Source organism: Scyliorhinus torazame, chromosome 4 (genome assembly GCF_047496885.1).
Source record: "Scyliorhinus torazame isolate Kashiwa2021f chromosome 4, sScyTor2.1, whole genome shotgun sequence".
NCBI lineage: Eukaryota > Metazoa > Chordata > Chondrichthyes > Carcharhiniformes > Scyliorhinidae > Scyliorhinus > Scyliorhinus torazame.
Genome location: NC_092710.1, coordinates 259,629,150 through 259,656,394, shown reverse-complemented (window position 1 = coordinate 259,656,394; position 27,245 = coordinate 259,629,150). Strand labels below are relative to the sequence as shown.

Here is a 27,245-nt window from a genome sequence, read left to right as displayed (position 1 = left end):
CAAATTAACTTTCATAAGTTTGGAATTACATTCCTTTAGCTGGCAATGATTCAAAGTTTTTTACAATTGACATTTTCAAACACCATCTTTGTCTACCTCTCTCTTAATTCAATATTTTTTCCCCTCTCTATTTTGCTTTCTGTATCCAATGAGATGTTAAATGAAACATTCTAGCATTTGAACTAAGAAAGGATATACTTCAATCTGATTATGTGAATGGTTGAGAAGATGCTGTTACATCTCTGATGTGTTGGGTACTCTGGATCTGTGGAGACTGTGTTTACCTTAGCAGTAACATAGACAGGCTACCAACACTTGTAATAGTACAACTCTATTTTATTTAACTAAGAGCTGTTAAACATACTTGCACTGTGGGTCGACACTATGTTAGATTGACTGAAGACCTATGCCTAACCTGACCAGCCTATACTGCTAGCACATGGTGGATGTTAGTGCTACTGACTGCGGGCTCTGTCTGTCTCAGAGGCTGCATCCCGAATGAGCGGGAAAACTAGTCTTGAAAGTGACCGTGCCCTAACTGGTGATTGGCTGCTGTGTTCTGTGTGTTGATTGGTCTTGCAGTGTGTCAGTCAGTGTGTGTCTCTGCACCATCATATACTGATGTGTATATTAGGACATCCCCCCTTTTCTAAAAAAATGTGTGTTTGTGGCAATAAATAATGTAGTATGCGAATGTTCCTAACTATGTGTGGACATGCGAGCATATTTACAGGACTATGTACAGAAATTGTAAGATATTTACATTGGAAGGTGTCTAGTGCAGATGGACAGTATGTAACACAAAGTATAACGAGAACAACAGTATGTACAAACCAGTGAGTTAATCAAACAGGGTAACGAAACAATCAGTTCATGAGTTCAAAGAGTCCATGAATTCAGGCAGTTCATAAATTCAGTCTCTAAGGTGGGCGACGAATTCTGGTTGACCGCCTCAAGGGTGGGTCAGGGGCCGCCTGTTCTGGAATGGGCGGGACTGTGTCAGACTCAAGAGGGTGGCAGAGTGAAAGGGAGATCTGCAAAGTCTGTGATGGGTTTGTCGTGACGGCGAGGCGGGACTTGATGATCTGGTGGCGAGCGAGGAAGGAGTCGTAGTGCACGCCTATTTCGGTGAAGAAGAGAGCCGTCTTGTAGACGAAACAAAAATGACCTGGGGGCCACTTGTCCGAGCACCAGAGCGGTGGCGGACCAACCACCATTGCGAAGTTGGACACAGACCTCGTCATCAGGAGCCAGAGCAGGGAGATCCGTGGTGCGGGCGTCGTACGCCGATTTGTGTTGGGCTCCGAGACAACTGCATTCGACAAAGGACCGGAAGGTTGTCCAAGTCCGGGACATGAATGGCCGGCACCGTCGTCCGCAGCATGCGATTCATCAACAGGCCGGTGGACAATGGAGCTGATCTGTAAGCAAGCAGGGCGAGGTAAAAATCGGATCCTGCATCGGCTGCCTTGCACAGGAGTCATTTGACAATGTGCACCCCCTTTTCACCTTTGCCATTGGATTGGGGGTAATGGGGACTGGACGTGACATGTGTGAAGTTGTATCATTTGGCAAAATTGGACCACTCTTGACTGGCAAAACACGGGCCATTATCGGACATGACCGTGAGTGGGATGCCATGGCGAGCGAAGGTTTCCTTGCCCACACGGATGACCGCAGTTGAGGTGAGGTCGTGTAGCCTAACTACCTCCGGGTAGTTTGAGAAATAGTCCACTATGAGGACGTAGTCCCAGCCAAGTGCATGGAACAGGTCGATGCTCACTTTGGTCCAGGGGGACATGACCAACTCATGAGGTTGCAATCCTTGGCTGAGCAGGCTGGAAACGCTGGCATGTTGGGCAGTTAAGAGCGGCATTGGCAATGTCATCGTTGATTCCAGGCCTGTACACTGCCTCACGGGCCCGTTGGCACCATTTCTCCACTCCCAGGTGGCCCTCATGGATCTTCTCAAGGACGAGGTTCCACATGCTGTGCGGCATGACGATCCTGTCCAGCTTTAGTAGAATTTCATCTACCACCGCCAGGTCATCTTTAATGTTACAGAATTGAGGGCATTGGTCCTTGAGCCATCTGTCTGTCAGGTGGCGCATGACGCGTTGAAGCAGGGGATCGTTGGCTGTCTCAGATGAGTCGTTCGTCCGTGCGGGCAGATTGGATGCGGCGAATGCCACCTGAGCATCAATTTGGCACATGAAGCCCGCTGGGTCGCAGGGTGTGGTGACAGATCGGGAGAGTGCATCGGCGACGATAAGCTCCTTACCTGGGGTGTAGACAAGTTTAAAGTTGTACCACCTGAGTTTAAGGAGAATGCGCTGCAGGCGCGGCATCATGTCATTACGGTCTTTTTGAATGATATTGACCAGTGGCCTGTGGTCTGTCTCGACTGTGAACTTTGGGAGTCCATAGACATAGTCATGGAATTTGACGACTCCGGTAAGAAGGCCCAGGCACTCTTTTTCAATTTACGCAGAGCGCTGTTTGGTGGGCGTCATTGCACATGACGCATATGCGACAGGAGCCCATGAGGAGGCGTCGTCACATTGAAGGAGCACTGCTCCAATGCCGGACTGACTGGCATCCGTGGAGATATTTGTTTCTTTGGCCGGATCAAAAAATGCCAACACCGGGACCTTGGTCAGCTTCGCCCTGAGTTCCCACCATTCTTGTTCGTGGGAGCCATTGGAACTCGGTCGTCTTCTTAACCAAGTTCCTGAGAGCCGTGGTGTGTAAGGCGAGGTTAGGGATGAATTTCCCCAGGAAATTGACCATGCCCAGGAAGCGGAGGACTGCCTTCTTGTCCTCCGGTGTCTTCATGGCCTTAATGGCAGATACCTTGTCAGCATCTGGCTGCACGCCAAACTGTGAAATGTGGTCTCCGAGGAACTTAAGTTCTGTTTGACCAAAGGAGCATTTGGCCCTGTTGAGGCGGAGGCCATGCTCATGGATTTGTCGGAAGACGCGTTGGAGACAATAAATGTGCTCCTGCGGGGTGGTAGACCAGACAATGATGTCATCTACATATACGTGAACCCCTTCGATACCTTCCATCATCTGCTCCATTATTCTGTGGAACACTTCCGATGCAGAGATGATGCCAAACGGCATCCGGTTGTAGCAATACCAGCCAAATGGGGTGTTAAAGGTGCAGAGCTTCCGACTGGATGCGTCGAGTTGGATCTGCCAGAACCCCTTGGGTGCATCTAGCTTGGTGAAAAATTTGGCGCGAGCCATCTTGCAGGTGAGTTCTTTGCGCTTTGGAATGGGATAGTGTTCTCTCATAATATTGCGGTTGAGGTCCTTGGGATCAATACATATGCGTAATTCGCCGGATGGTTTTTTCACGCACACGATAGAGCTGACCCAGTCAGTCGGTTCTGTAACTTCCGAAATTACGCCCTGGTCCTGGAGGTCCTGCAGCTGCTGCTTGAGGTGGTCCTTGAGGGGTGCTGGTACCCTGAAAGGTGCGTGCACCACAGGCATGGCATGTGGTTTTAACAAGATTTTATAAATGTATGGGAGTGTGCCCATGCCCTCGAATACACCGTGGTATCGGGTGATGATGGCGTTCAGCTGTGTCCGAAAGTCAGCGCCTGAGATGCGGAAGTGTCAGCGGGTGACAGGGAGTGAACCCTTTGGACAAGGTTTAGAAGTTTGCACGCCTGAGCACCAAGCAGGGAGGCTTTAGTGGATCCCACTATTTCGAATGGCAGGTTAGCCTTTAATGACCGGTGCGACACTTCAAGCTGGCAAGAGCCACTGGCAGCAATGGCATTACCATTATAGTCCAGAAGTTGGCAGGTGGATGGCAGGATGATAGGCTTGACATGGAGGCTTTCGAGGTCAGACCGCGCAATGAGGTTGGCTGAAGCGCCGGTGTCCAGGCAGAATCGGATGCGGGATCGGTTGACCGTGAGGGTGGCACACCACTCGTCGTCCGGATCAATGCGGAATGTTGGGAGAGACTTGGCTTTTGTCTTCTGGAGCATCTTGTGTTTGGTGATGATGCCCACCCGAAATGGTGCTTCAGGGTCCTCGGTGTCAAGGTCCGGAATCAAGTCGGAATCGGTGATTGGATGGTTCGGACATCCCTGCGTGGCTGGTTGGAGCGACGAGAGGTAGTAGGTTGAGCAGATCTGCATAGTGGCCAAGCTTGCCACATTGGAGACAGCGTCGGGATTTTGCAGGACATTGCCGCTTTAAGTGGGCGGAGCCACAGTTGCACACGTCGTGACATCAGAACGTTCGGTACGCCACCGCGCATGCGCGGTGCGGTCATATGTAGTGCGCGCCTGCGCAGTGCGGTCTTCGGCCTCGCCGTCCCCTCGGTCAGTGCGCACAGGCGCGGGAGCCCGCAAAAAGCGTGCAAAATTGCCGCCCTCATCCAGGCTTAGGCCCTAGAGATGTTTAATGGCTTGCACCCGCTCTGCCTCGTGGGGACCTTGCCGTGCCGTTTCAGCCGCTTGAATGTGCGAGTATCGGTTAGTGGCTTGGTCATGCAGAACGCAGGTCTCGATGGCTATCGCATGGGTAAGCTGTTTAACCTTGAGGAGCTGCTGGCGTAGGGGGTCCGATTGCACACCGTAAATGATCTTGTCACAGATCATCGAGTCGGAGGTGGAGCCGCAATTGCAGGATTGCACGAGGATGCGAAGGTGGGTGAGGAAAGATTGAAAAAATTTAATCCTTGCCCTGCAGACGCTGTTGAAAGACATAGCGCTCAAAACTTTCATTTACCTCGATGTCACAGTGACTGTCCATAAGACATAGGAGCGGAAGTAAGGCCATTCGGCCCATCGAGTCCACTCCACCATTCAATCATGGCTGATTTCAACTCCATTAACCCGCTCTCTCTCCATCGCCCTTAATTCCTCGAGAAATCAAGAATTTATCAACTTCTGTCTTAAAGACACTCAACGTCCCGGCCTCCACCGCCCTCTGTGGCAATGAATTCCACAGACCCACCACTCTCTGGCTGAAGAAATTTCTCCTCATCTCTGTTCTAAAGTGACTACCTTTTATTCTGAGGCTGTGCCCCCGGGTCCTAGTCTCCCCTGCTAATGAAAACAACTTCCCTACGTCCACCCTATCTAAGCCATTCATTATCTTGTAAGTTTCTATTAGATCTCCCCTCAACCTCCTAAACTCCAATGAATATAATCCCAGGATCCTCAGACGTTCATCGTATGTTGGGCCTACCATTCCTGGGATCATCCACCCCACCTCCTCCATACTACCTGCCCCTCCACCTATCTTTGTATCATCGGCAAACTTAGCCAGAATGCCCCCAGTCCCGTCATCTAGATCGTTAATATATAAAGAGAACAGCTGTGGCCCCAACACTGAACCCTGCGGGACACCACTCGTCACCGGTTGCCATTCCGAAAAAGAACCTTTTATCCCAACTCTCTGCCTTCTGCCTGACAGCCAATCGTCAATCCATGTTAGTACCTTGCCTCGAATACCATGGGCCCTTATTTTACTCAGCAGTCTCCCGTGAGGCACCTTATCAAAGGCCTTTTGGAAGTCAAGATAAATAACATCCATTGGCTCCCCTTGGTCTAACCTATTTGTTATCTCTTCAAAGAACTCTAACAGGTTTGTCAGGCATGACCTCCCCTTACTAAATCCATGCTGACTTGTCCTAATCCGACCCTGCACTTCCAAGAATTTAGAAATCTCATCCTTAACAATGGATTCTAGAATCTTGCCAACAACCGAGGTTAGGCTAATTGGCCTATAATTTTCCATCTTTTTCCTTGTTCCCTTCTTGAACAGGGGGGTTACAACAGCGATTTTCCAATCCTCTGGGACTTTACCTGACCCCAGTGACTTTTGAAAGATCATAACTAACGCCTCCACCATTTATTCAGCTATCTCCTTTAGAACTCTAGGATGTAGCCCATCTGGGCCCGGAGATTTATCAATTTTTAGACCTCTTAGTTTCTCTAGCACTTTCTCCTTTGTGATGGCTACCATATTCAACTCTGCCCCCTGACTCTCCTGAATTGTTGGGATATTACTCATGTCTTCTACTGTGAAGACTGACGCAAAGTACTTATTTAGTTCCTCAGCTATTTCCTTGTCTCCCATCACTAGATTACCAGCGTCATTTTGGAGCGGCCCAATGTCTACTTTTGCCTCCCGTTTGTTTTGTTTTTTTTGTTTTTTTAAATATATTTTATTCAAATTTTTCGGCCAAACAAAAGAATACAAAGGTTTTCCTTTATACAACAATAAAACAATATAAAAAACAGTGACCGTTTTAACAAATAATAATATATAAACTAAATGGCAACTGCCATAACAAAAATAATAACTCTCCAAAAATAAAATCAAACAATCCAATATACATGACCTAGTACAAATATTTATACAAAAACACCTGAGGACCCACCCGAGCCCCCCTCCCCTTCCCCCTGGGTTGCTGCTGTTACCTTCCCATTTCCTTTATCGTTCTGCGAGGTAGTCAATGACGGTTGCCACCGCCTGGTGAGCCCTTGAGCCGAACCCCTTAGTGCGAACTTTATCCGTTCTAGTTTTATAAACCCTGCCATGTCATTTATCCAGGTCTCCACGCCCGGGGGTTTGGCTTCCTTCCACATAAGCAATATCCTTCGCCGGGCTACTAGGGACGCAAAGGCCAAGACATCAGCCTCTTTAGCCTCCTGCACTCCCCACTCTTCTGCAACCCCGAATATAGCCAACCCCCAGCCTGGCTCGACCCGGACCCCCACCACCTTTGAAAACACCTTTGCCACCCCCACCCCAACACCTGCAGTGCCGGACATGACCAAAACATGTGGGTGTGGTTTGCTGGGCTTCTCGAGCATCTCCCACACCTATCCTCTACCTCGAAAAATTTACTGAGCCTTGCTCCGGTCATATGCGCCCTGTGCAAAACCTTGAATTGTATCAGGCTTAGCCTGGCGCACGAGGACGACGAGTTTACCCTACGTAGGGCATCAGCCCACAGCCCCTCCTCAATCTCTTCCCCCAGCTCTTCTTCCCATTTCCCCTTCAGCTCATCCACCATGATCTCCCCCTCGTCCCTCATTCCCCTGTATATATCCGACACCCTACCATCCCCCACCCATGTCCCTGAGATCACTCTATCTTGAATCTCCTGCGTCGGGAGCTGCGGGAATTCCCTCACCTGTTGCCTCGCAAAAGCCCTCAGTTGCATGTACCGAAATGCATTCCCTTGGGGCAACCCATATTTTTCCGTCAGCGCTCCCAGACTCGCAAACGTCCCGTCTACGAACAGATCTCTCAGTTGCACAACCCCAGCTCTCTGCCATGCTCCAAATCCCCCATCTATTCTCCCCGGGACAAACCTTTGATTATTTCTTATCGGGGACCGCACCGAGGCGCCCGTCCTTCCCCTATGTCGTCTCCACTGCCCCCAAATTTTTAGCGTTGCCACCACCACTGGACTTGTAGTGGATTTCTTCGGGGAGAACGGCAACGGCGCAGTCACCAGTGCTTGTAGGCTGGTTCCTTTGCAGGACGCCATCTCCAATCTCTTCCACGCCGCTCCCTCCCCTTCTCCCATCCACTTACACACCATTGAGATATTGGCGGCCCAGTAGTATTCACTTAGGCTCAGTAGTGCCAGCACCCCCCTATCCCTGCTACGCTGTAAGAACCCCCTCCTCACTCTCGGGGTCTTCCCGGCTCACACAAAACTCATGACACTTTTCTCAATTTTCTTGAAAAAAGCCTTCGTGACCATCACCGGAAGGCACTGAAACACAAAACGGAATCTCGGGAGGACTACCATTTTGACCGCCTGCACCCTACCCACCAGTGACAGGGGCACCATGTCCCATCTCTTAAAATCCTCCTCCATCTGTTCCACCAATCTTGTTAAATTAAGCCTATGTAAGGTTCCCCAACTCCTGGCTATCTGAACCCCTAAGTACCGGAAGTCTCTTGTTACTTTCCTCAGCGGTAAACATCTATTCCCCTGCCCTGCTCCCCGGATGCACCACAAACAACTCACTCTTCCCCATATTCAATTTGTACCCCGAAAATTCCCCAAACTCCCTGAATGTCTGCATTATCTCAGGCATCCCCTCCACTGGGTCCGCAACATACAGCAATAAATCATCTGCATACAATGATACCCGGTGTTCTTCTCCTCCCCTGAGTACTCCCCTCCACTTCCTGGAGCCCCTCAGTGCTATGGCCAGGGGCTCAATCGCCAATGCAAACAGTAACGGAGATAGGGGACACCCCTGCTTCGTCCCTCTATGAAGACGGAAGTAGTCAGACCTCTGCCTGTTCGTGACCACACTCGCCACCGGGGCCCTATACAGCAGCTGTACCCATCCAATAAACCCTTCTCCAAAACAAATCTCCTCAGCACCTCCCACAGATAATCCCACTCCACTCTGTCGAATGCTTTCTCGGCGTCCATCGCCACCACTATCTCCGCCTCCCCCTCTGGTGGGGCATCATCATTACCCCTAGCAACCTCCGTACGTTCGTGTTCAGCTGTCTCCCCTTAACGAACCCAGTTTGATCCTCGTGGACCACCCCCGGGACACAGTCCTCTATCCTCGTCGCCATCACTTGGCCAGGAGCCAATCTACATTTTAATCTACATTTAAAAGGGAAATGGGCCTGTAGGACCCACACTGCAGCGGGTCTTTTTCCTTCTTCAAAAGGAGCGATATCGTTGCCTCCGACATAGTCGGGGGCAACTGCCCCCTTTCCCTGGCCTCATTAAAGGTTCTCGTCAAAAGCGGGGCCAGTAGGTCCATATATTTCCTATAAAATTCCGGTCCCGGGGCCTTCCCCGCCTGCATGCTCCCAATCCCTTTTACCACCTCCTCCATCTCAATCTGTGCTCCCAGTCCCGTCCTCTCCTGCTCCTCCACCTTCGGGAATTCCAGTTGATCCAGGAAACACATCATTCCCTCCTTCCCTTCCGGGGGCTGAGCCTTATATAACCTCTCATAGAATGCCTTGAACGTCCCGTTCACTCTCTCCGCTCCCCGTTCCATCGCTCCCTCCTCATCTCTCACCCCACCTATCTCCCTCGCTGCTCCCCTCTTCCTCAATTGGTGGGCCAGTAGCCTACTCGCCTTCTCTCCATACTCATACTGTACACCCTGTGTCCACCTCCACTGTGCCTCTGTCTTACCCGTGGTCAGCAGGTCAAATTCCACATGTAACCTTTGTCTTTCCCTGTACAGTCCCTCCTCCGGTGCCTCCGCATATTGCCTGTCCACCCTCAAGTTCTTTCAACAATCGCTCCCTTTCTTTACCCTCTTGCTTCCCTTTATGTGCCCTTATGGATATCAGTTCCCCTCTGACCACCGGCTTCAACGCCTCCCAGACCACTCCCACCTGAACCTCTCCATTGTCATTAAGCTCCAAGTACCTTTCGATACACCCCCTCACCCTTAAACATACCCCCTCATCCGCCAATAAGCCCATATCAATTCTCCAGAGTGGGTGCTGTTCTTTTTCCTTTCCTACCTCCAGGTCTACCCAATGTGGAGCGTGGTCCGAAATGGCTATGGCCGTATACTCCATCCCTGTCACCTTCGGAATCAGTGCCCTTCCCAAGACAAAAAAGTCTATCCGTGAGTATACTTTGTGAACATGGGAGAAAAATGAGAACTCCTTACTCCTAGGCCTACTAAATCTCCAGGGGTCTACCCCTCCCATCTGCTCCATGAAGTCCTTGAGCACCCTGGCCGCTGCCGGCCTCCTCCCGGTCCTGGACCTCGACCGGTCCAGCCCTGGATCAAGCACCGTATTGAAGTCTCCCCCCATTACCAACTTCCCCGCCTCCAGGTCCGGGATACGTCCCAACATACGCCTCATAAAATTTGCATCATCCCAGTTCCGGGCGTATACGCTCACCAGAACCACCGCCTCCCGTTGCAATCTGCCACTCACCATCACATATCTACCCCCACTATCCGCCACTATGGTCTTTGCCTCAAACAGTACCCGTTTCCCCACTAAGATAGCCACCCCCCTATTCTTCGCATCTAAACCCGAATGAAACACCTGCCCCACCCATCCTTTACGTAGTCTGACCTGGTCTATCAGTTTCAGATGCGTCTCCTGCAATTTCACCACATCTGCCTTTAATTTCTTTAGGTGTGCGAGTACCCGTGCCCTTTTAATTGGCCCGTTCAGCCCTCTCACATTCCACGTGATCAGCCGGGTTGGGGGGCTCTTTACACCCCCCCCCCCCCTTGTCGACTAGCCATCCCCTTTTTTAACCCAGCTCCTCACCCGGTTCCCACGTACCCGTATATCCCCCCGACGGTGCCCTCCCGCCTCGACCACCCCACCCCATTTCTCCCCCTTCTCTCCCGTTTGTTTTTAATGTATTTAAAGAAACTTTTACTATCATTCCGAATGTTACTGGCTAGCCTACCTTCATATTTGATCCTCTCTTTCCTTATTTCTCTCTTTGTTATCCTCTGTTTGTTTTTGTAGCCTTCCCAATCTTCTGACTTCCCACTACTCTTTGCCACATTATAGGCTTTCTCTTTTGCTTCGATGCATTCCCTAACTTTCTTTGTCAGCCATGGCTGCCTAATCCCCCCTCTGATAACCTTTCTTTTCTTTGGGATGAACCTCTGTACTGTGTCCTCAATTACTACCAGAAACTCCTGCCATTGCTGTTCTACTGTCTTTCCCTGTCTTTCCCTACTCTGCTCCCAGTCGATTTTCGTCAGTTCCTCCCTCATGCCCCTGTAGTTACCTTTATTTAACTGTAACACCTTTACATCTGATTCTACCTTCTTTCTTTCAAATTGGAGATTGAATTCTACCATATTATGATCACTGCCTCCTAGGTGTTCCCTTACTTTAAGATCTTTAATCACGTCTGGCTCATTACATAACACTAAGTCCAGAATGGCCTGTCCCCTCGTGGGCTCCATCACAAGCTGTTCCAAAAAGCCCTCCTGTAAACATTCAATGAATTCCCTTTCCTTGGGTCCACTGGCAGCATTATTTACCCAGTCCACCTGCATATTGAAGTCCCCCATGATCACTGTGACCTTGCCTTTCTGACATGCACTTTCTATTTCGTGGTGCATTTTATGCCCCTGGTCCTGACCAATGTTAGGAGGCCTGTACATAACTCCCATTATGGGTTTTTTGCCTTTGTGGTTCCTCAACTCTACCCACACAGACTCCACATCATCTGACCCTATGTCATTTAGTGCTATTGATTTAATTTCATTCCTAATTAACAAGGCAACCCCGCCCCCTCTGCCCACCTCTCTGTCTTTTCGATAGGTTGTGAATCGCTGGATGTTTAAATGCCAGTCCTGAACACCCTGCAACCACGTCTCTGTGATGCACAATCTGGGCCACAAGCTCATCTACCTTGTTCCGTACACTGCGCGCATTTAAATATAGCACCTTTAATTCTCTATTGACCGTCCCTTTTTGTTTTCTTAGTGTGGTGGACCTTGGTTTACTGAGCCTTTCCATACACTGTTTCATATTGTGGGATGGGGACTATCGTAACCTCTCCTGAGTTCTGTCTTTTTGTGCTTTTTTGTATTCCTAAGCAGCTACGCTTCCCACTGATTACTTCACCTCTTGGTTCCCTGACTTTCCCTTCCCCCCAATCTCTAGTTTAAAGTCCTTTTGACCACCCTATTTACTCTTTTCACTAGAACACTGGTCCCAGCTCGGTTCAGGTGGAGACCATCCCAACGGTATAGGTCCCCCCTGTCCCAAAGCTGATGCCAGTGTCCCATGAAAAGGAACCCCTCTTTCCCACACCACTCTTTCAGCCACGTGTTAACTTCCCTTATTCTTGCCTCCCTATGCCAATTTGCACGTGGCTCGGGCAGTAATCCGGAGATTATGACCCTTGAGGACCTGTTTTTTAATTTGAATCCTAGCTCTTTATAATCTCTAAACAGGTCCTCTTTTCTAGACTTGCCTATGCTGTTGGTACCGACATGGACCACAACAACTGGATCCTCCCCCTCACTCTCCAGCATCCTTTCAAGCCGGTCAGAGATGTCCCGCACCCTAGCACCGGGCAGGCAACATACCATGCGGGATTCTTTATCCTGCTCACAAAGGATACTATCCAGCCCCCTGATGATAGAATCCCCTACAACTATAACTTGCCTATTTACTCCCTCCCCTTGAATGGCCTGCTGAACCATGGTGCCTTGGTCAGCTGACTCATCCTTCCTGCAGCACTGTTCGCCATCCACACAAAGAGCAAGTGCCTCATACCTGTTGGACAGGGTCAAGGGCTGAGGCTCCTGAGTACCTGACTGCTGGTTCCCTTTACCTGTCGAATTTGAGCAGGACTGTCTTGAACTTGGACTTGTCTTCACCTTCAGCGAAAGTGAGAGAGTTGAAGATATGGATGGCGTGGTCCCCGGCCGTGGAAAGGAAGAGAGCAATCTTCCTGGCGTCTGAAGCAGCTTCCAGGTCTGTAGCTTCGAGGTATAGCTGGAATCGTTGTTCAAAGATTTTCCAGTTCGCACAGAGGTTGCCGGTGATGCAGAGCGGTGAGGGAGGGCGGACGCTGTCCATACTACCGGATGGCTGATTGCTGGTCAAAGGCAGATCACTTGAAGGTAGGTCTATTAAACTCTAACATCACATACTGGTACCATGATGTGTTGGGTACTCTGGATCTGTGGAGACTGTGTTTACCTTAGCAGTAACATAGACAGACTACCAACACTTGTAATAGTACAACTCTATTGTATTTAACTAAGAGCTGTTAAACATACTTGCACTGTGGGTCGACACTATGTTAGATTGACTGAAGACCTATGCCTAACCTGACCAGCCTATACTGCTAGCACATGGTGGATGTTAGTGCTACTGACTGCGGGCTCTGTCTGTCTCAGAGGCTGCATCCCGAATGAGCGGGAAAACTAGTGCCCTCTGTCTTTATAGTGACCGTGCCCTAACTGGTGATTGGCTGCTGTGTTGTGTGTGTTGATTGGTCTTGCAGTGTGTCAGTCAGTGTGTGTCTCTGCACCATCATATACTGATGTGTATATTATGACAATCTGACGTTCACAAAACAGGCAATGGTAATTAGTCCAACTAATGGCAGGTGCTGTTCATTCACAGATTGTCAAACATTGGTCCAATATTGTTGACACAGCGTTAGTAAACACTTATGATAATCCATATGAGGCGAGAGTGACTGCGCTTGACATCAAGGCAGCATTTGACCGAGTATTGCATGAAAATCGCTTATTGTCACAAGTAGGCTTCAAATGAAGTTACTGTGAAAAGCCGCTAGTCGCCACATTCCGGTGCCTGTTAGGGGAGGCTGGTATGCGAATTGAACCGTGCTGCTGGCCTTGTTCTGCTTTACAAGGCAGCTGCTCAGCCCACTGTGCTAAACCAGACCCTTCAGGAGCCTTAGCTAAACTGGGGTCAATGGGAATCAGGGGGAAAATGCACCACTGGTTGGAGTCATACTTGGCACAAAGGAAGATGGCTATGGTGGTTGGAGGTCAATCATCTCAGCTCCAGGACATCACTGCAGGAGTTCCTCAGGGTAGTGTCTTAGGCCCAACTATCTTCAACTGCTTCATCAAAGCTTCATCAAAAACTCCCTTCCATCATAAGGTCAGATGTGGGGATGTCTGCGGATGACTGCACAATGTCCAACAGCATTTGCAACTCCTCAGATAATGAAGCAGTCCATGTCCAAATGCAGCAAGATCTGGACAATATCCAGGCTTGGGCTGACAAGTGGCAAGTTACATTCGTGCCACACAAGTGCCAGGCAATGACCATCTCCTACAATAGAGGATCTAACCATCTAATCACAATCCTGGGAATTACTATTGATCAGAGACTGAACTGGACTAGTCATGTCAATATTGTGGCCTACTAGGGCAGATCAAAGGCTAGGAATCCTATAACGAGTGACTTGCCTCCTGACCCCCCCTAAAGCCTGTCCACCAAATACAAGGCACAAATGGTATATTTTCCACTTGCCTGGATGAGTGCAGCTCCAAGAGCACTCAAGAAGCTCAACACCATCCACAACAAAGCAGCCCGATTGATTGCTATCCCTTCCACAAATATTAAATTCCTCTACCAATGACGAACAGTGACAGCCGCGTGCACCATCTACAAGATGCACTGTAATAACTCACCACGGTTCCTTAGACAATACCTTAGACAAACCCACGACCACTACCATTTAGAAGGACAAGAGCAGCAGATACCTGGGAACTCCACCACCTGGAAGTTCCCCTCCAAGTCACTCAGAACCCAGGTGTGGAAATATAATCACTGTTCCTTCATCGTCGCTGGGGCAAAATCCTTGACCTCCCTACCTAACATCATTGTGGGTGTACCTACACCTCAGGGACTGCAGCGGTTCAAGAAGGCAGCTCACCACCACCTTTTGAAGGGTAACTAGGGATGGGCAATAAATGCTGGGCCAATCAACGACACTCACATCCCGTATATGATTTTTCTTTAATTCCCAATATCCCTTGTGAGAACTATTTTTCCAAGATTAAACAATCAAGTGCACGTATTTTCTTACCTTGCTGCTTTTGTCGTATCTCCCTGCGTTCCTTAGCGAGTCTTTGCTTGTCGTCAACACGGAGCACAGGAAGATCTGTAAACCAAGTAACATCTTTATTTCAGATATAAGCCCAAGTTCAGTGAAAATATATTCGCTTTATTGAAAAATGTTTATTTTTTTTAGGAATTATACATGGCAGATCACAACGTTAACTCTTTTGTTGGTACTTATTGTACATAAAATTAGATAACTAGGTCTTTCAACTCATCAAATCTGTGCTTGACCCAATCCTTCCCTCTCCGCGTCACTTTAATATTTCTATTTTGTGACTAAGTATCCAACTCCTTTTAAAATAATTTAGATTCCTTGTTGAGAATGCCAGATTCTAACCACTGTAAATATATTTTTTCAAATTTTCTTTTGGTACAATGGGCGCGATCGTACGGCCTCAGTGCACCCCAACTCAGGACACGAGGAGGCCAGTAAATCTCGTGAGAGCCGGGACGCCTCACTGGGTGGGATCCAGAGTTGCATATTTCAGTGAGCAGTTAGCCTCACTTAATTTTGTATGCATCAGAGTCTCCCAAGGCCCAGAATTGAATGCCCGTGCCTGGGAGACCTCACCGTGGCACCGTTTAGCACTAGTCCACACAAACGTGGACCAGGCATAACGCCACTATGGGATCTCCCAAGCTATTGGAGGCCCTCATGTGATCGAGCAATGGGCAGGGTGGTACCCTTGCGCCCCCACTGCCACCTGGGCATCTTGGCACTGTCACCACCACCTTGGCACTGCCAGGCTTGCAGGGGCATTGCCAGGTTGCCCATGTGGCAGGTTGCCTGTGCTGGGGACTGGGTCCAAGGATTGCCTGCCCTTATGAGGTTGGAAAGAGTCACATTTGATAGTGGAGTCGTTCTCGGTGCTGCAGGCGCCGAGAAGCACCCCATTAAATGCGCCCAAAACAGGACTCCCGTTGAATTGCGTCAACTGTTATTGCACGTTCTCTGATCACTGGATATAGAGTGCACATTGCTAGAGTTGATTACCCTAAAATTGATCATTCCTCCTAATTGAATCCTCTACATTTCTAAGAACATTTGGATTCTATTAGTGCCCCTTATCCTGGCACTGCGGCTGTACGAGCTGGAGCTGCTCAAGGAGGAAGAGGAAGCTGCAACAACGGAGCTTTCAGCAGTGGAGCGTGCCTTAGAGGAACAGGTGACAGCCGCCAAGGATGGAGAGCCGTTCGCCCTCAGGCCTCGGAGAAAGGGGGGCCAAGGAGGCACTGCATGTGTACTGGCAGCACCTGTCATTCAAGGACCTGCCGGACCGGTCATGCCGTTGAAGATGAGCAGAGAGACAGTGCAACATATCTGCCAGAGCTGTCAAGGTGACTGTCGCCCTGAACCTTTATGATACAGGGTTCTTCCAGGTGCTGAGTGGGGATCTGTCTGGGATCTCACAGACCTCGGTGCACAGATGCATCCGCACCGTCACGGAGGCCCTATATGCCCAGGCAGCTCAATACATCCACTTCAATGTGGACCAGGATGCCCGGGCAAACGGGGTTCGCCGCCGTTGTCAACATGCCCCGGGTCCAGGGGGTGATCGACGGGATGCATGTCACCCTATGAGCACCTGTAGATGACAGGCTGCTCTACACAAACCAAAAGGGGTTCCACTCGATGGACGTGCAGCCGATATGTGCATCATGCACGTCTGGACCCATGCATGATACCCGGGCAGTGTGTACTACACTTCTTCATCCTGGCACACTCGACGATTCCTGTCATGTTCGAGAGACCACACCCCCTCCGCCGACTGGGGGGTTGGCTCCTGGGTGATAGGGTTAATTCACTGCGGTCGTAGCTGATGACAGCAATCCGGAGGCCACAGACCGACACGGATACCCGCTACAATGATGCCCACACAGCAACCAGGTCTGTGATTGAGCGGTGCTTCGGCCTCCTGAAGATGCGGTTCAGGTACCTGGACCCCTCTGGAGTGGCCCTCCAGTATGATGTCGAGAGGGCCGCCCGCATCATGGCAGCCTGCTGCATCCCCCACAACATCATGCAACAGAGGGGTGATGTACTGGAGGAGGAGGAGGAACACCAGGCCTCATCCGACGGGTTTGCGGGGGAGTGGAAGGGTGTGCTGGACATGGGGCCGCACGACGTGTGCACCAGGGTCAACGTGCAAGGGACACTCTGATCGCCTCCAGGTTCACAATGCCACCGACGTCCCCAGCTATGGCCTGCTGTGACTGGGCTACGCTCAGGAGCACTGCTGCTATTTCCAGGTGGCTCTGGCACATGGTTGCCTATGAGGCGGCAACCCTGTCCTGGGCCTCGACCAGCGGCTGCACAGAATGCCCCAGGTCTTGGACATGCTGTTCCACAGCCAAAACCGTCGTCTCAAATGCCTCCACCTCGGACGCCACCCGTGCGGTGTTGGCCTGGGTGGTGCGCATGGTCAGCACCACCTCCTGCTGCTGCACGCGGTTGGACTCCTCCAAATGCGCCTGCAGGTAGTCGATGCTCGCCGACAACCCCTCATGTAGTCCCTGGCTCTGTGACTGCATTTCCACTGTAGATGGGATTGTCTGTTCCAGAAGCCCAAATCCACCAGGACGGCAAATCATCCCTGGGTTGGTCTGACCTACAACTGTTCTCCCCACCTCGGGAGTTCTAACCTCCACCTGCTGTACCGGATCCGCCTCTCACCAGAGAGTGTCCCATGAGCCTCTTCACTAAAGTGCCCAACCGAGGTGAGTGCCTCTGGGATGGGAGAGGGTGTTGGAGATAGCTGTGACAGGTATTCCGTGTCATCCTCCGAATCGAGCTCTGTGGTCTCCTGAGTCTCGTGCAGAGAGCTGCCAGCCAAGCTGCTCTCGTCACTGCTTGGCCCATGGGCAGGTTCCGGCTGGGGGCACAGGAAGGCAGATGGACCCGCAGACGCATGATGAGACCGTGGGCTGTGGGGGCAGAGGGGAGTATGTGAGTGGCGTTGGGCATGGTGTCGGGTGAGGGTGTTGTGGGGAGGGCACGGCGATCCGCAACTAAGCGAGGTCTCGCTTCCTCACCCGCGGCCACCTCGGCGACCTCCCTTTCCTCCGGGCCGCTGACCACATCCAGGGTCCTCTGCACTATCATGGTTAGGGGCCACAGACCTTATGGTCCCTGTCCTGACCTCTCCTGCTCCCAGCTTTTGTGGGTGGCCTTCTCCTAGTTGGGGGGGGGGGGGGCTAGCATTGGTGCCAAGGGCACAGTGCTGCCTACTCACCCTGGCCGCCCTGAGGTGGTCGTGCAGCGTTTTTTTGGCACTGCTGGCCGGTCCGGCGTGTTGCCCATGGCGCTGACTGCCTCCGTCACCTGCGCCCAGGCATGGCAAATGGCGGCGGCTGGCAGCATCCTACCAGGGCCATGGTACAGGGTCATCCGCATCTCCTCCACGGCATCCAGGAGGGTCTCGAGCTCTGCGTCCACAAAACGTGGGGCCGCGCGTCTTACTGCCATTTTGTTGGCTGGGATGGTGTGTGTAGGGATTCAAGTGTGTAGATGCGGTTGAAGCTTGTCAGCCTCCTGAGTGACAATCGTGAAACCTGCACCATTTCTCATCAGAATCATAGAATTTAAGAGGCTATTCGGTCCATTGAGTCTGCACCAGCCCTTGGAAAGAGCACCGTACCAAAGCCCACACCTCAACCCTACCCCGTAACCCAGCAAGCCCAACTAACCTTTTTGGACACTAAGGGCAATTTAGCATGGCCAATCCACCTGACCTGCACATCTTTGGACTGTGGGAGGAAAATGGAGCACCCGGAGGAAACCCACGCAGACACAGGGAGAATATGCAGATGCCGCACAGACAGTGTCTCAAGCTGGGAATCGAACCTGGGACCCTGGAGCTATGAAGCAACTGTGCTAACCACTGTGCTAACATGCCGCCCTTATTAATTGTGCTCCATGTGGTGCCAGTGCTAGCCTCTCAACAGTAGCAGAATTATTCCAGGTGTGCCGGTATGCTGTCATGGATCTCGACAAATTCTTGGGTCGGCGTCAACACTGAAAGCAAATGTTCTTGGTATACTTCTGGTTATTGGGAAAGGAGAGAGCTCACAAAAAATTGAAAGATGCAAGTGAAAACTGCAAATATGAAAATACAATTATACTTTCGTAAATAATTAATTACTTCAAAAGTAAAGAATATGTAGTACTGGAGAAAATCAAGTAGGAACCAGGAAACTCATAAGTGGCATTGAGACAGCAATCAATAATCATTTAAATCAGATATGTGATTCAGGAGGTGTAAAACAAGGGCAAATAAACAGCATATGTATTTCCATGAATGGTGCAAAAATAAATAAGGATGGAGCTGAAGAGTTTGGATAGTATTGTTGAAAAATGACACGCTGTCTATGCTTTGTCTTGCACTCATCAGTAAATTTGCAAGAATAGCAAATGTAAAGGGAATCAAAATTTATACGTAATAATTTCATGAGTAGAGTTGGTGATCTTCGGTATCCAAGCTCTCAGTCAGTTGATACATCAGTCCATGGTAACATCTGTACCAGAGTCCACTTGCCAACACATGAAACATAAATTGTTGCTCCCTTTATATTTGGTATCCTTACTAAATGTTAGGGCGAGTGCAAGATAAAAAGCTTCAACAGATGTCTTTTTGCCAGCAATATTCAAGTTCTGCACCACCAAACAAATAGTCTTAACAGTTTCAACAATCAATATGAATAACCAATACACGCACCAAATCAAGGGTGAAGCCAGAGAGGTGGTATTATAGAGATATACTTGACAAATATATGGAAAAAATAAATATGGAAAATCATATCAAAATAAATTACACTAATAGGACTAGAGGACATAGGATTCAGACCAGTACAGTCAAATTTCTGAAGAATGATCCATATGTGGATTGCCCTTTTGTGTAAAAGCACAGGGTTTAAAGTAATTTCATATCTACAGTTAAAGTATGTTTTCAAAATTTGATTTTTTTGAAGTCTTGTCTTGAACAGCCCCTTACAAAATGAAACAAAAGGGGCGCGATTCTCCACTCCCGCGCCGGTTGGGAGAATCCCCTGGCGCGCCATTTTTCCCCGCGATGCGGGTCCGACGCCCTCCCGCGATTCACCCAGGTGGCGAGAATGGCCCCATCGAGTTCTACGCGGCGCAGGCCGGAGAATCGCCCGGGACACCCAAAATGGCGATTCTCCGCTGCACCCGCTATTCTCCGGCCCGAATGGGCTGGGCGGCCTGCCCAAAACGGCTTCCCACCGGCGCCATCCACACCTGGTCACTGCCGGCGGGAACAGTGCGGGAATGCTGGGGGGGGGGCCTGTGGGGGGGGCAAGGGGGGTTATTTCACCAGGGTAGGACTCAAAAGGGGTCTGGCCCGCGATCGGTGCCCACCGATCGGCGGGTCGGCCTCCCTGAAGGAGGACCCCCTTTCCTCCGCGCCCCGACATCTTCTTGCGGGGCGGCCTCGGGGAGGACGGCAACCACGCATGCGCGGGTTGGCGCCGGCTGCCGCCGGCCAACCCACGCATGCGCGGGTGACGCCAGTTACGCAGCGGATGACACGACGTCGCTTTTATGCAGTGCCAATGCCCGACGCGCGCTGACGACACTGCTTTCGCGACACGCCCCCCCGAGTTTCTCGCAGCCCCGATCCTAGCCCATTTTCGGGCCCTGAATCAGTCGGGATTGGGGCCGTTTCACGCCATTGTGAACCTTGACGGCGCGGGCACTTAGTCGCGGGAGCGGAGAATCGCGCCCATGGTGTGCAAAACAGACACAGTTTAAAAACACACACCTTGTTTGGTTCCAGAGTTCACACTTTGCCCAGTAGTAGAAATTGAATGACTGCTAAGCTGGCCTTTTTGGTCCTCCACTTTCACTTGTGCCTCAGAAGCTGACCGAGTGAAACAGAGAAACAAAATTTAGCATAAGCAAATCAGATCACTGAACTACTTGTTCAGAATACAAATGTGCAGTACTTTGGAATAAATAAGAGTTCAAGTCCCTTGCTTAATTCACTGGAGAGGCAGAACAGCATGTGTGATACAGTAAACGGAGAAACGGAAGATATATAGCAAGTCATTGCTAAGCTGACATATGCTTCTTATTAAACAGCTGAGTAGTTGTATATACAACATCTTGAATAATGTTCTTCACCTACTGAAGTAGCATGGTTTGAAACGGCATCGATGTGGATAGGAAGAAAAGGAGAAAGGTGAATTTCATACCCTAAAGTTAAGAACACAAACTTAAAACTATGCACAACAAACCAGATAGGCAGAGAGCAGGATTTGAATTAGACAGGTCTTGCTTCCGATTGCGCACTGCACACAAACTTCAGGCGGAAAAACCTGAAGTAAGCTGTTGGTTTCCAAAAATTATGGGTGTCTTGCAAGGCCATTTTCTCCCCGGCCGCTGTTCCCTCTCCCCTCCTCCCAACAGTTGTCAATGATGGTGGACAAGAAAGCTTGATTATGGCAAAATTGAATGCCAAAGAACAGAGCATTAACCCAAACCAGCAATTTAGTTGATTTTGTTGCATTTTTCTGTAAGCAGCTCTGTGAACTGACTGCATGCAGCTGAGAAATAGAGCCAAGGATATATCCTTGGAGGACTTCAAAAGTAATGGCAATTGGGGCAGAAAGTAAAGCTATTGCAGAGAATTGTATGTATGAGACTGGATAGGTTAAAGAGTGGAACCAGGCCATGGCAGTTACACTCAGCAAAGCATAAGGATTGACGGAAGATTGTGCAGTTATCTGTGTCAAACGTTGTAGGCAGGTCAAGAAGGTGAAGAAGGAATACTCCACTTTGGTCACATTCATGGAATGGTTGGGTGGAATTCTCCCACCTGGGACTAAGTCTCATTGCAGAGGCGGGAACATGGGAGTGTGTCCCGATGCAGAGGCTGGCCGGAAACTATGCCATTTCTTCCAGCCTCAACCTCATTAGTTATGCACCTGGGGGGATTTCTGCCATATTCCGTGGTGGAGTGTGCATGATGGCCATCATATCTGGGTGCCATATTGAAACGGTGCCCAAGATTACCAACTAAATATTGAAGATGGACTTCCTGGAAAAGATGGATCTCTAGGAACACTGAGGATGGAAGATAGACCTCCTCATGACAGAATCTGGAAAGTCCACCTGTAGATGCTCCTCCCATCAACTTATATGATGCTCTAGGATTACTGGCGGCCTCCATCCTGAAATCTGGAGGCAGCCCCAGGCATTGTTCAGGTGAGTCCCAACTTCTGCACGTCACATTGTTCCGAATATCTTCTGGGTCAACAAGTTTCCCCACAGGCATCATAGAGAATCAGGGAGGGGGTGAATTCCAGTTGGAACTTCTTCATTCTTCATCCCATCAGCGGAATGCAAATCAGCTTTGTGCTGGTCTCCAGCAGCTGTCCCAATCTGCCCGGATGGGCACCAGTGGGACAATCATGGGAAATTCACGATTTGCAAAACTTATTTTTGGACTCCTGCTAAATTCTTCCCTGCCTACCTGCCATTGAACCTATGGCAGGGCTATGGGAGAATGTCACCTGTTATTTTGCATTTGAATAAGGTATGTTTCATGGTTAATGGTAAGGTCAGAAAACTGTAGGAAATATTTAAACAGAATAGAGGGAAAGACAAACATGGATTTAGGAACAATATGGAAAAGGACTCGAGAACAAAGAAATTAGAAATAGGATGGCCACAAAGATCAGTGTGCATTTATTGAGGAGGAGGACAGGAAGTACTTGAAGAACAAGCACCAGTTGCAATGTCCACTAATAAGGTGCGGGTGGGAATTGGGGGGGGGGGGGGGTCAGCTATTTAGCATAATGGCATTGAGGAGGTAAAATCATGGGTATCACAGCCAAAATGAGCACTGCATTGGCTTGAGGGAGGTAAAGAACCTAGTAATACATGACACTTCCAGGACAGGGCAAGGAGGGATACAACAGCGGTACCAAATAAATGGGCGGGATTCTCCCCTACCCGGCAGGGGGTTCCGGCGTAATGGAGTGGCGGGAACCACTCCGGCGTCGGGCCGCCCCAAAGGTGCGGCGAAGCCAAGCCCTCACCTCGAGAGGCTAGGCCCACGCCGGAGTGGTTTGCGCTCCGCCGGCTGACGGGAAAGGCTTTTGGTTCCACGCCTGCCGGGGCCGAAAGGTCTTCGCCGGGCGACGCATGCACGGGAGCGTCAGCGGCTGCCGACATCATCCCCGCGCATGCGCAGGGTAGGGGGTCTCTTCCGCCTGCCATAGTGAAGGGAGGGACGGGAACACTCGCACTCCCCCCATCTTGTCCTTGGTGCATCTGGTGGGCAGCAGGCAGAGGAGGGTGGCACCACGCCATCCAGCAGGCCCGCCGAGCAGCCTGGCCCATCCAGGCCGGGCCGCCCCAGGAAGCGCTCGCCGACAGGGAGCCACGTCGAAGGGCAGGATTCTCAGCAGTCCGCCTCCACTCCTGATATACAGTCTGGGGAAACACCTAGACGTAGTGGTAGGGCCCGTAAGGCCAAAAAGTTAGACACGTAGTAAGTTGGCATGGGTGCAGGGAACAGATTAGTCATAGGGGCGAGGGCACGTGTTTCAATGTCACTATAGAAGTTGCTACTCCAAACCTCCATGCGTCTGTCCTATTTCCGGTGCCTTGGGAGAGAGAGGGGGGGGGGGGGAAGCGAGAGTGCCCGCTGACAGTGCTGGCCGAGGATCATTGAGTGCATCCCACCCCCACCCCAAACATGCCTTGCCCTCCGTGCGACGACGCCCGCGGCCCCACATGGAGTGTCCCTGACGCATAGAGGAGGCACTGAGGTGGTGGTGTTCAGATATAGCCATGAGTCAGACGGTCAGTAGCGATCTGTAGCTCACAGCTCATCGCAGAGCGTTGGTCTGTGGCCGCCGTATGGGCGTCATCAGCCACGGCTGCAACGGATAACCCCTGTCGCCCAGCAACCAGCCCCTCATCCAGGGTGGGTGACCCTCGAAAATAGCGGGGATGTACGACTGAGCCAATATAAAGGAGTTGTTTCCTGGATACTGGGCGCACACATGCATAATCCGCATACCCTGGTCGCACACCACCTGTACGTTCATCGCGTATGCCCCCTTCCTGTTCATGAAGACGTCCCTGTCCTGCGTTGGTGCACGCAGGTTGACATCATAGAATTTACAGTGCAGAAGGAGGCCATTCGGCCCATCGAGTCTGCACCGGCTCTTGGAAAGAGCACGCTACCCAAGGTCCACACCTCCACCCGATCCCCAGAACCCAGTAACCCCACCCAACACTAAGGGCAATTTTGGACACTACGGGCAATTTAGTATGGCCAATCCACCTAACCTGCACATCTTTGGACTGTGGGAGGAAACCGGAGCACCCGGTGGAAACCCACGTACACACGGGGAGAATGTGCAGACTCTGCACAGACAGTGACCCAAGCCGGGATTCGAACCTGGGACCCTGGAGTTGTGAAGCAATTGTGCTAACCACAATGCTACCGTGCCGCCCTATGTACACCATCCACGACGCCCTGCACTATCGGTATGCCGGCCACCACGATGAATTGCGAAGCCCTGGCAGGTGGTGAGCCCCTCGCCCCTCCCTTCCCCACTCGCACCTCCCCTCCCTTCCCCACTCGCCCCTCCCTTCCCCACTCGCCCCTCCCCTCCCTTCCCCACTCCCCCCCTCCCTCCCTCCCTTCCCCACTCGCCCCTCCCCTCCCTTCCCCCCTCCCTCACTCCCTTCCCCCCCTCCCTCACTCCCTTCCCCACTCGCCCCTCCCCTTCCTTCCCCACTCCCCCCCTCCCTGGATAGTCAGAGGCTTTTCCCCAGGGTAGAGGGGTCAATTACTAGGGGGCATAGGTTTAAGGTGAGAGGGGCAAGGTTCAGAGTAGATGTACGAGGCAAGTTTTTTACGCAGAGGGTAGTGGGTGCCTGGAACTCACTACCGGAGGAGGTAGTGGAAGCAGGGACGATAGGGACATTTAAGGGGCATCTTGACAAATATATGAATAGGATGGGAATAGAAGGATACGGACCCAGGAAGTGTAGAAGATTGTAGTTTAGTCGGGCAGTATGGTCGGCACGGGCTTGGAGGGCCGAAGGGCCTGTTCCTGTGCTGTACATTTCTTTGTTCTTTGTTCTTTGTTGTTCCTCCGGGAACTTGATGAACCGTCCCGCGACTGCATAGAGGCAATCGGTTACTGCCCGGATGCACCGGTGCACCGAGGCCTGACTGATCCCGCACAGGTCCCCGCTCAGCGACTGGAAGGAGCCGATCGCAAAGAAATTCAGGGCAACCGTAACCTTCACCCTCACTGGGCGGGCATGTCCTCCCCCAGTTCCACGTGGCTCCAGGTGCTCCAGCAGGTGGCATATATATGCAACCGTCTCACAGCTCATCCGGAGTCCCCTCCTGCATGACGCCTCAGTCATGTCCTCGAATGAGATGCGGTCCCGGTACATCCGATTACGCATGTCACGCCTCTTCCGCCTTGGCACGACCACCTGATCGTGCTCATCCCCAGATAACCCTTCAGGATTGGTGTCGTCGCCCTGATCCCGGCTGGCGACGTGGAGATGGTCCGCACCCTACGTCTCCTCGTGGACTGATCGAGCATGGTGGCCTGCAGCAGCAGTGCCTGGCACTGGGCCCTCCGCTGCCACTCCTTCCGCAGCACCCTCCATGAGCCGCCTTCCTCACGTGCGATGGTTGGCCATCTGGATAGCTGCCGCTGCTGCCACGGCGGCGAACATCGATGGCTGCTGCGAAAACATCATGCCGTTCTCCATAACCCTTCAACACATTACCAATTAATGTGGGGGGGGGCGATTGGTATGAGAGGGAGAGGCAACGACGCTTGTCAGGAGGGTGCTTTGGCACGCAGGCAGCCAGGGCCCTTTGGATGAATGGGTGCCCAGGCACTGTTCCACCTGCCTACGGTATCCGTTTCCCGCACCGCTCAACCCGTCCCTCCACATCGCAGTGCCAGCAGACACAGCCCTTCACCAGGCCTCCGATTTGGTACAGTGTCTTCGCCACCCTCCTGCCACGGCAGTCCATCTGGGGGTCTCCGTCCCGCGGGCAACCATTGCTTGCCACCCACCCACCACCCGGCAGGGTAGTGGCATCATTTGCCCCGCTCCCCCCTCCATCCCCCTTCTCAAGACCCCAACACCGCCCCCTTCTCCGACCCCATTTCCCCCTTCCGTGTACTCCCTCACAACCCATCCTCCTTAGCCCAGTCGTCGCCCGTCCCAGACCGCCCGCCCCCACGGTCTTCCCATCTCCCTCCCTTCCCCACTCCCCCTCCCCCTCCCTTCCCATCTCCCCCTCCCTCCCCCGCTCCCCCTCCCCTTCCCTTCACCCTCCTCCCTTCACCCTCCTCCCTCCCTCCCCCACTCCCCCCTCCTCCCCCACTTCCCCCCTCCCTCCCTCCCTTCCCCACTCGCCCCTCCCTTCCCCAATCGCCCCTCCCCTCCCTTCCCCACTCGCCCCTCCCCTCCCTTCCCTTCCCCACTCGCCCCTCCCCTCCCTTCCCCACTCCCCCCTCCCTCCCTTCCCCACTCGCCCCTCCCCTCCCTTCCCCCCTCCCTCCCTCCCTTCCCCACTCCCTCCCTCCCTTCCCCACTCACCCCTCCCCTTCCTTCCCCACTCCCCCCTCCCCTTCCCCACTCCCCCCTCCCTTCCCCACTCCCCCCTCCCTTCCCCATTCCCCCCCTCCCCTTCCCCACTCGCCCCTCCCCTTCCTTCCCCACTCCCCCCTCCCTTCCCCATTCCCCCCCCCCTTCCCCATTCCCCCCCTCCCTTCCCCACTCGCCCCTCCCCTTCCTTCCCCACTCCCCCCTCCCTTCCCCACTCCCCCCTCCCTTCCCCACTCCCCCCCCTCCCTTCCCCACTCCCCCCTCCCTTCCCCATTCCCCCCCTCCCTTCCCCACTCGCCCCTCCCCTCCCCACTCCCCCCTCCCTTCCCCACTCCCCCCCCTCCCTTCCCCATTCCCCCCTCCCTTCCCCATTCCCCCCCTCCCTTCCCCACTCGCCCCTCCCCTTCCTTCCCCACTCCCCCCTCCCTTCCCCACTCCCCCCCCTTCCCCACTCCCCCCTCCCTCCCTTCCCCCTCCCTCCCTTCCCCCTCCCTCCCTTCCCCACTCCCTCCCTTCCCCACTCCCCCCTCCCTCCCCCCCTCCCTCCCAACCCCACTCGCCCCTCCCCTCCCTTCCCCACTCCCCCCCTCGCCCCTCCCCTCCCTTCCCCACTCCCCCCTCCCCCCCTTCCCCACTCCCCCCTCCCCTCCCTTCCCCCCTCCCTCCCATCCCCACTCCCCCCTCCCCTCCCTTCCCCCCTCCCTCCCATCCCCACTCCCCCTCCCCCCCCCTCCTTCCCCACTCCCCCCCCCTCCCCCCCTCCCCTCCCCCTCCCCCCCCTCCCCCCCCCCTCCCCCCCCCCCCTCCCCCCCCCCTCCCCCTCCCGCGCCCCCCCCCTCCCCCCCCTCCCCACTCCCCCCTCCCCTCCCTTCCCCCCTCCCTCCCATCCCCACTCCCCCCTCCCCTCCCTTCCCCCCTCCCTCCCATCCCCACTCCCCCTCCCCCCCTTCCCCACTCCCCCCTCCCCTCCCTTCCCCCCTCCCTCCCATCCCCACTCCCCCCTCCCCACTCCCCCCTCCCCTCCCTT

General features: G+C 52.5%; 1 protein-coding gene across 8 annotated transcripts in view; it reads right to left on the bottom strand.

Moving 5' to 3' along the window:
• The window catches only part of map7b (microtubule-associated protein 7b), a 284,290-nt gene that overhangs the window by 118,787 nt on the left and 138,258 nt on the right, over positions 1-27,245 (bottom strand). For 6 of the 8 annotated variants that reach the window (XR_011940761.1, XM_072499672.1, XM_072499670.1 and 3 more), the window contains exons 2-3: positions 20,373-20,471; positions 14,558-14,632 (exon numbers count right to left, since the gene is read on the bottom strand). Coding sequence is in view for 7 of the 8 variants with exons in the window: in XM_072499672.1 (XP_072355773.1) it covers positions 14,558-14,632; positions 20,373-20,471 (174 nt within the window). In the remaining variant the exon portion in view is untranslated. The remainder of the gene's footprint in view (positions 1-14,557; positions 14,633-20,372; positions 20,472-27,245) is intronic. The other 2 variants (XM_072499677.1, XM_072499674.1) reach the window with 1 other exon arrangement.